Source organism: Anabrus simplex, chromosome 1 (genome assembly GCF_040414725.1).
Source record: "Anabrus simplex isolate iqAnaSimp1 chromosome 1, ASM4041472v1, whole genome shotgun sequence".
Taxonomy (NCBI): domain Eukaryota; kingdom Metazoa; phylum Arthropoda; class Insecta; order Orthoptera; family Tettigoniidae; genus Anabrus; species Anabrus simplex.
This window is the reverse complement of record NC_090265.1, coordinates 521,580,271-521,589,637: the sequence shown is the minus strand read 5'-3', so window position 1 is coordinate 521,589,637 and position 9,367 is coordinate 521,580,271. Positions and strand designations below refer to the sequence as shown.

Below are 9,367 nucleotides of genomic sequence, written 5' to 3'. Positions count from 1 at the left end.
CTATTATAAATAGTTATATTATACGTGTTCTAGGTCTATCGGTTTGTTGTAGCATCCACTGCATATTTCATAATACCCCACATGGCAATGTTCCAGGCCACGCAGTAGTGAAACATTTGCCTATCTATTCAGTAATATTATCATCAAGCAATTCACAATCAAACCACTGTGGTTTGGTGCACCATCTTGTTGGTGCCTATGCATCAAGTGAACAATGCCACAAGCTTAGTTGCATTGTCTTTTAAGCGAGAATTAATCATAGCAAGCTTTGTCATTCTCTGGCGACAATTAATCAAGCAAGAATATGTCACAGCAGGAATCATTTTATAGTGACAGTCAGCTCAATGCTAATATTACAGTGGGGTAATGATTTATGTGGTGTACTGTATTTATCAGTAACAATCAGCTCTTAAGAAAACTTCATAATTGAAAAGGTGCTTTTCATCGTTTGGTAATATGGATTTATGTCTTCCTTAATTACAGGAAGCAAATGAGTAATAAAGATGGCCTCATGGTTGCAGTAGCACGTTTGGATCTATATCGAGCTGTCAGCAACCCTGCCTATCTGTGTCATTCATCCGATGACCCAATTCTTACAGCCTTCCAGTTGGGTCATGCTCTGCGTCAATGGGCCTACGTCACAAGTGAGTTTCGAGCAGCCTATTTGGAGCTGGCCAGTGAAACTCGGAAGTTCTGTGTTGACCTCATAGGTACGTAACATCTGTAGGAAGAGGAAAATATAGTTCTTCTGCATAAATTACTGTAAATAAAAGTTAAAGGTGTTATTATATTTTGTACCTTGTGAGTATTGACCGTTTACAAGTTATAAACAAATCCCTTTATTATTCGTAGTACAAAACTCTCTGGTTTTACAGATACACAACTCTCTGCTAGTCTCTGTTACAGAATAATACACTGATAGAGGGCATAGATGGCGTCTCAATCCCTGACATCCTCCCCACCCTGGTCTATCTCCAGGGGGATGACCAGCTGCACTGGACGAGTTATCACAGTCCCCTTTGAATCCTTAAGAATCACGGTTCGGATCACTCCGTCTCTTCCAGCTTGGATTTCCGCTATGCGGGCCTTCTTCCACATGCGTCGTGGTTGGTTGTCTTCTTGAAGGAGTGCTACGTCTCCAACTCTCAGTTGTGGTCTGTTACCTCGATGACGTCAAACTCAGCTCCATGAGGTATTCCTTAGTCCAGCGCTTCCAGAAGTCGTTTGAGATCTTTTGTCATGCTGCTAACTCCTTTGTCAGGTTCGTCCTTAATGCTGGTTCTGGTCCAGTTGGTATGGGTGTTAATCTTTGTCCGGTCAAGAAATGGGCGGGAGTCAGAGCTTCTGTTTCATCTACATTCTGAGAGATGGGTCGTGGGTTGATGGCGGCTTCAATATTTGCTAGAATGGTGTTAAGCCTTTCCTCGGTTATCAACGCATTGCCTAACACCTTCCTCAGGCATCGTTTTGTAGTGCCAACCATCCTCTCCCACTATCCTCCCCACCAAACCACCCGTGGAGGAATGAACCGCCATTTGATAGAATGATGTGCTAGGTACTGGTGGACAGAAGATGCGGTGAGGTATTGCCAGAGTGAAGACAATTCTGCGTTTGTAGCATGGAAAGTCTTAGCGTTGTCCGTGTAGATTACATGTGGCAACCCTCGTCTTCCTGCAAATCTTTGTAATGCGAGGATGAATGTTTCAGTGGTCATGTCTGAACATAATTTCAGGTGTAAGGCCCTCGTTGATGGACACGTGAAGAGAGCAATATAACATTCTTCGACTCATTCCCCCACCTTGATATATAAGGGGCCTGCAAAGTCAATACCAGTTACTTCGAATGGTCGTAAGGGCTTTACACGGTCAGGTGGCAAGGGTGCTTTGATAGCTTCACCAAATTTGTTGTGTGCCATTTTACAGGGCAGACAATTGCGCAGAACTTTCTTAATGGCTTGCCTGGCGCGAAGAATCCAATATTCTGATCGTAGCTCTGACAGCACTTTCCGTACACTTAAGTGATGAAGCCTGATGTATGTCTGCCTTATCAGAAGTCTGGTGAAAGTGTGGGATCCATCCAAAAGTATTGGATGCCTTTTTGTATGCGTCAGGTCTGCGTATTGAAGTCATCCATCAAGTCGAATGATGTCGTCTTGGATGTATGGATTGAATGCTGTAATCTTGGACTTACTTGGAAGCGGAATGTTTCCTTTCAAGGCGGTGAGTTCCATACCGAAACATTCTTCTTGAGTCTGGTGTATCCAGTAAAGTCGAGCATTATTTATATCTATTTCTGTGAGATACTTGGGGTATCGTACTCTTTCCTTCATCACTCTGATAAAACGTAGAACCCAACAAGTAACATCTATCAGTTTCCAGTACGAACTGAATTGTGATGTGTCTAGCAGTGATTCATGCGAAGTGATTAGTAGAATTTGCTCAGTTGGTTTCTTCGCATCTGATAGAGATGTTATGTCTGACGGGTTTTCCAATGGTCATAATGTGTGTTCACCAACAAGCCAAGAAGGACCATGCCACCAAGTATCATTTGAGCGTAAGTCATTTGTTGAGAGTCCCCGCAAGAGGTAGTCTGCGGGATTAGTGTCGCTGGGGCAATGTCGCCATTGACTAGGGGCTGTGTAGCTTAGAATTTCATTAACCTTGTTAGCAACAAAAGATTTCCATCTATTTGGGTCACTGCAAATCCAACCAAGCGTTATCTTACTGTTGCTCCATAGCATGGCCTTGTTTATGCTGAGATCGGTCTCCGTACAAAAGTAGTAGAGGAGGCGTGTACCAGTTAGAGCAGCAAGTAATTCTAATCTGGGAATCGTTACTTTCCTCACAGGAGCTAGTCGTGCCTTGCTGTAAACAAGGCATATGGAACATAACATATCAGACTACATACATACATATCCCACGTCGTTCCATCTTAAGTGATGGGTCGGCAAACGAGGCTTCTCCACCAGTTGCGGTCCCTGAACTTCTCTCCTTCTTCAATGCTTTCCAAAGTATGTCCTCTCTGTTGAATGTCAATCTTCACCATGTCCCTGTACCTGAGTCTTGGTCGCCCTCTTGGTCTTTTGTCTTCAAGTTTTAGATCGTACATTTTTTTTGGTAATCTGTTATCACCCATGTGTCGCATATGTCCATACCATCTCAGTTGCTGCACTGTTATTTTGTCCTGCAGTCTTACAACTTGAGCCTGCTTGCGGATTTCCTCATTACGGACTCTGTCCCTCCGTATTTTGCCGATCATGCTACGGACAAATTTCATTTCTGCTGCCTGGATTCTACTAACATCTTTGTTTCTCATGGTCCATGTTTCGCAACCATAGGTCAGGATTGGTACGTAGTAAATTTCATATATGACTCACATTTTGTTAGTATTTTCTTGTTCCATATTATGTCTTTAACTATTTTGTAAAAGTTGCTACCTGCCTGAATTCTGTGGAAAATTTCCTTATCTATAGAACCAGTATCAGCTGTCGCTAACGGGTACGTTTCCTTATGAAGTGAAGCTAGTTCCCTTAAAGTGGCAGATAATAGGAATGGGCTGCTTGCGAAACCGAAGGGAAGGTGTGTGAAGTGATATCAGACTCTGACCTCAAATATAGTAGATAGAAAACTTGCGTCACAAAATACATGTATCTCAGTGTTCGTTTTGGTTTTGGACATGCCAATCCATCGGGAAACGTATATTGGTGATAAGTGAATTAGTTCTGACAACCAACATTGCCATCTTTGCGCCAGATCTGGTGGGAGAATTTCTTCCCATGCGAGTCCTCGACGCCAAGTGTCTTGAAAGATGATCTTCGCCGTGATGAGTACCAGTGCAAGTAAACCTAAGGGACCATAGAATTTAGCTGTTTCCTTTAAAACGCTACGTTTGGTTCCTGGCTCTTCTGCCAGATGTTCTAGGATGTGCTTGAAATCAAATGTCAGGTAATCTTTGTCTGTATCCCAACTAACTCTAAGTACAGTAGTTTCGTTTTTTGTTTCCCTGCCGTCTGCCTTCCATATCTCCTTAAGTGGTAGAGTTCATAGCCCATTTTGAAAGGGGGAGTTTTATTAGTTTCAGAAGACTATTCAACTCGTAGTAGGTTGTGATCACTTCGTTGTTATCTTCTAGGCTGATTGTGAAATCATCCATGAAGGTTGATTTGTCAATAAGAGCTGTCGCTAACGGGTACGTTTCCTTATGAAGTGAAGCTAGTTCCCTTAAAGTGGCAGATAATAGGAATGGGCTGCTTGTGAGACCGAAGGGAAGGCATGTGAAGCGATATGCAATGATCTCTTCCGTCACCTGATAGTCTCCAGGGCCATCTAAATTTATGCGATACCGCAGAAATCTAGTTAAATTTTGGTCTTTCTCATTTACATAAAGTTGGAGAAATGCTTGGCTTCCATTTGAAACAATTGCATTACGATACTGCAGAAAACGTAGTAGGGTAGCAAGAATTTCGGGCAGTAAGTTTGGTCCAGTTCTAGGGCATCATTTAAGGATGGTGACCCTTTTTCATGTGGTGACGCATCAAATACAATCTTGAATTTAGGTACATTACCAGTTTTCTTCTTCACGGCATGATGTGGCAAGTAGAACACATTTTCAGATGAATCGTTTGCAGGCACGCTCTCTATCTGGTCTTTAGCAAAGTAGTCTAGCATATGCTTGTGATATATGTCGCGAAAATCTCCATCTCTCTTCAGTCTCATCTCTAGGGCTTGAAACCGTTTTCTTGCTGTGGGGAGATTACTTGAAAACTGAACATCCTTCTTCCTAGGAAGTGACACTACTCTCTCCATCTTTAATGTAGTAACTGTCATGAAACTCCTGAAGGATAAGCTTTTCTTTCGCTAGGGGGTTTCTGGTGGCCCTCTCTTGTATCCCGATAGACTCTAGCTCCCAGAACCGTCTAACGACGTTGTCCAATACCACGTCTTTGTGCATTGAAATGTGATGTACTGTGGTTTGTTTGACTATAGTACTTGATCTGTTCCCACTAAGTATATGTCCGAAAATTGTGGAAAGCAGGACCAGTGAAGGTGACACTCTAATTCGCTGTTTTGAAGTCATGATCTTCCAATAGTAATCCGCACCTATAAGAACTTCTATAGGTAGGTCTTTGTTAGATTCGTCTCGTGGATCAGCTAGTTTTACCTTCCTGACCGAAGCCAGAACTCTGATGTCTTGCGGCGGTGTTGGTTGCGCTGAATATGTGTTATTACTTTCGAAAGCTATAACGGTAATCAAGGCCTTTGTTGAGTATCCCATGATGTCAAAGCTCACTTCTCTTCTTTTTTCTGCAGTGCTAGAGGGCGCTTCAAAAGCAGTGATTTCTAGACTCGTGTTACCGGTGACATTAAGTTCCAGTGAATGTATTAAGGAACTGTGAATGAAGCTCGACTGGCTTCCCGAATCCAGTATGCAGCGCGTTAGTTTGTTTCTCCCTGTTGGGCCTTTGATCCATATGCGGGCTGTTTGTAAGTACGTGAAGTTTGGAGTCATAACTGAAATCTTGCCAACTGATGTCTGCAAGCTGCCGTTTCTATTGCAGATAGAGACATGGTGTTGCTCTTTACATTTAGTACAAAATGCCTTCCCGCATTTGAAACATTGACCTTTGTTGTGGTCTCACCTTAAGCATAGAAAACAACGATTCGTAGCTCTCAGTTTTTCAGTTCTTGACTGGATATCTTTCATTTGATGACAGTCTTGACCCCAATGTCCAGAATTCTTCTCACAATACACGCAGAATGGCTGTAGTGTTGAATTGACCCCTTTCTTGCTCTTCTTGGTCTTCATATTTACTTGAAGAGTGGCTCCCGTTGGCATGTAGTTCAGTAGATGAGTAGCATCACCACGTATCTTTTGAGCGGCTAGAGCTCCTTGAATTCATTTAGAAATTCCATTAAACGTGGAAGGTTGCCTTCCTGTAAGCCATTTCTTTTTGCATGAATTACTGGGAATGATCTCAGTAGTTTGGGTGCTAATATCCGTCCGAACATGTCCATGTTTTCCCCTAGTGCTCTTAGTGCTTCTAATCGTCGATGACACTCAATGTAGGTAGCGTTTAACATCGCTGGGCTATCCGAAGTGGCGGGTTCTAAATTTTCCAAGAAATCTAAGTGGCTTTGTATGATTCAGTCCATGTCGCCGTATCTTGAATGAAGAATCTGCTGTGACCGCTATTCCGTTAACCAGAAGTTTAGGTTCACCCTCTAGGTAACCTCGGAGAAACACGTGTTTATTTATGGTTGAAAGACGTGCGTTGTTGTCCACAGAAGACTGAAATTGTTCCCAGAACCTGGGCCACGTCTCGATATCGCCTATGAAAGGTTCAAGTCTGATAGTAGGTAGTTTAACATCTTGAGTGATTAGAGGTTGTGTAATTGAGTCAACGGTGGCTTGAGTGGTGTCCTCACGCTTCTCTTTAATGAGATTAGTGGCCTTACATATTGCACGCTTTGAGCGGTCAATATATTGCTCGCAATCCTGTGCGTCCGTCTCGTACTCATCATCGTTCAACAAATCGTGTACTTGTTCGTCTAGGATTAATAGTTTTTGTAGAGTGTCTTGTAAGCGGTCAAGAGCGTGAGCTATTTCATCCTGTTCCGTCGAATCGTTAACTTCATTCAGGTACATGGAGAAACGTGTAACATTCGACTGGTGGGTCTTTCATGTCCTTTTAAGTTTTTTAAGAAGCTCTTCATTTTCCGTCATCATGAAACTCAAGGGAAAGTTGACCTGAGGTGGACTAGTGTGGCAGTGATGGAGAAGTTTGTGAGTGTGCGCTGACAGATGTTTATGAAATCTTATGTTATTGTATTGCTTTCTGACAGATGGCAGCACCTGTACCTTACTGATTCGTGGATGACCTTTGTATACCAGCAGATTACGTATGTATTAATATTCAAGATGGCCGCTCTCTGCTTCTAAGATATCATGCACTTATAAGCTTCTGTTGCGATGTAAGCTTGACCATTTCTCAATAGGCATGGTTCCCTTTACTACAACCCTCTTCATTCAACATTATTTCTTTTACAACAACTTTCCTAATTAACTATTACAGAATAAATATAATGCGATCTACTCATCTGCCGTCTGTCGTGATGTTGATACTCTTGTGATGTAAGTACTCGCGGCGTGAAGGAAAGGAAAATCTCTTGCAGATATCCATTCATTGTAGTCTTCTTTAATGTTAGTGTTGATGGTTCTTTGTTTCCGGGTTTTGGCACCAGTATGATATTTTGTACCTTGCGAGTAATGACTGTTTACAAGTTATAAATAAATCCCTTTATTATTGTTAGTACAAAACTCTCTGGTTTTACAGATACACAACTCTCTGCTAGTCTCTGTCACAGAATAATACACCGAGAGAGGGCATAGATGGTGTCTCAATCCCTGACAGGTGTGTTAGGTTATATCTAAACATTTAAGTGATGAGTTCCGAATCAAAGAGATCCAAGCATGGGTTGTGTGAAATTCCTGCACAGAATCTGTGAAGTGGCAGTGAGAAATCAAGTCTTCACAACTAAGTTTTTTTTTCCACCTTGTCGATACACTAAATTGCTTAACCCTAGTCCGGGCGCGCTGGTTGTTTTTGTCAACCAGTGCTCTATTTTACGCCGTAATTCCCAGAACTGTCAGTCTTTCACCACCTTGCATCTAATACCTTTGCTCTCACTCTTGACCTTCAGCTCAGTTGAATTTCGACAACAGCGAAAGCGATACGTGAGTAATTATTTCGAGCGAAATCTTGGAACCTGAAGCTGGTTGACAAAGTCAACCACGTGCCTGGTAAGTAAAATTTATTTCTTTAAAATTTCCTTTCCTCTGTACTTTTCGGGTAATTAGTGAAATGGAATAATATCAATAAGTTAATTTATTGAATTTACCACCTAATCAGTACAAAATGTACATTTATTGAATTTACCACCTAATCAATACAAAATGTATTTTGTCCGATGAAATAGAGGACTCTGCTTCGGATTTTTTGTATGGGGAGGAGGAAATTATAAACGTATCAGATCAGTGAGAAGGCGATAATGAAAGGAAATTTATCTTTGTGAGAGATGGAGGAACAATGTGGTCAACGACGGACTTTACAAAACTTACTCAAGGATAAAAGCAAGGAATATTGTAAAAATACTGCCAGGACCGGAAGGGTAGGCGAGGAAGGTATCAACAGAAATTGCCTGTTTCATGCAGTTGATATACACTGAGATGGTTGATGAACTATTATACTGGACTAATTTGTACATTTCTAGGAAGCGGGAGGAAGTGAATTACAGCCATAAGGGTGATGCTAAATTTGCGAACCGCAGTGAAATTATGGCATTGCTCGGGGGATAAGGTGTGAAAGATTTTCTGGACATGGTAACAAAGTTTATTTTTCATCCAGTAATTTTTGGCTATTATATCTGGTCATTTCATTGTATAATTGTGCAAATATTAAAATATGACCATTATTTTAATTTAATTACGTATCTACTGCTTAACTCATTTTAAATAGGTGCAGTATTCATGTTCATGTCAGAATTAGTTCAAGTGCTCATGATTATCTGCTTTAAGTACATTCATATTAATCACTAATACAAGTTTTTGATTTCATTTGAAGAATAACATTGAAATAAAAGATAAAACGCCATTAAATGAAATGTTTATGCGATTGGAAGCCTGTAAACTACTGAAAATGTAACTGGTTGACAAAGTCAACCGGGCGCCTGGTAGTGTGACAGAAATTGGCACGCCCGGTCTAGGGCTAGGGGAACTTATTGGTTAAAAGCGGTACATGTTTCATATATTATAAACATCTTCAGCCACATAACACTGTTTAGATGAAAAATCCATGTAATAACAAAGTATCAGTGCTTTAGAGGAAGTGTCCTTAAAATTAACATAAGAAGATTGACAATATTGTCATTACATAAATTTTTCATCCAAACAGTGTTATGTGGCTGAAGATGTTTATAATATACAAAACATGTACCACTTTCAACCAATAAGTTGCCTTAAGCAATTTAGTGTATTGACAAGGTGGAAAATAAAAAATAGTTGTGAATCTGTGTAAGTGCGATACAGACCATGAAGCTGATTTTATGTAAAACAAGTCTTCTGCACTGGCATTGTCATAGGTTATTGGTCAAATGAGCAGTCAGTACAAAGGGAATAGAGTGGGAGAGGGAAAAATACATTGATGCTAAACATTTGACTGTTGGTCTTGAAGCAGGGAACATATGAAAATGAAAAGCTGTAAAGTAATATTTTTAACCCTTAGTGGACAGTGGTAATTCATGGCTGTAGGCAGCAAAAAAAATGGAAAAATTTTAAAAATGCATGAAAAATTTCAGAAAATTTACTAAGA

General features: G+C 40.9%; 1 protein-coding gene across 1 annotated transcript in view; it reads left to right on the top strand.

The window, feature by feature from the left end:
• Nucleotides 1-304: 304 nt before the first annotated feature.
• LOC136876163 (short transient receptor potential channel 5) overlaps nt 305-9,367 on the top strand; it is an 89,276-nt gene continuing 80,213 nt past the window's right edge. The window contains exons 1-2 of the mRNA XM_068228132.1: nt 305-363; nt 484-710. Coding sequence (XP_068084233.1) covers nt 305-363; nt 484-710 — 286 coding nt within the window. The remainder of the gene's footprint in view (nt 364-483; nt 711-9,367) is intronic.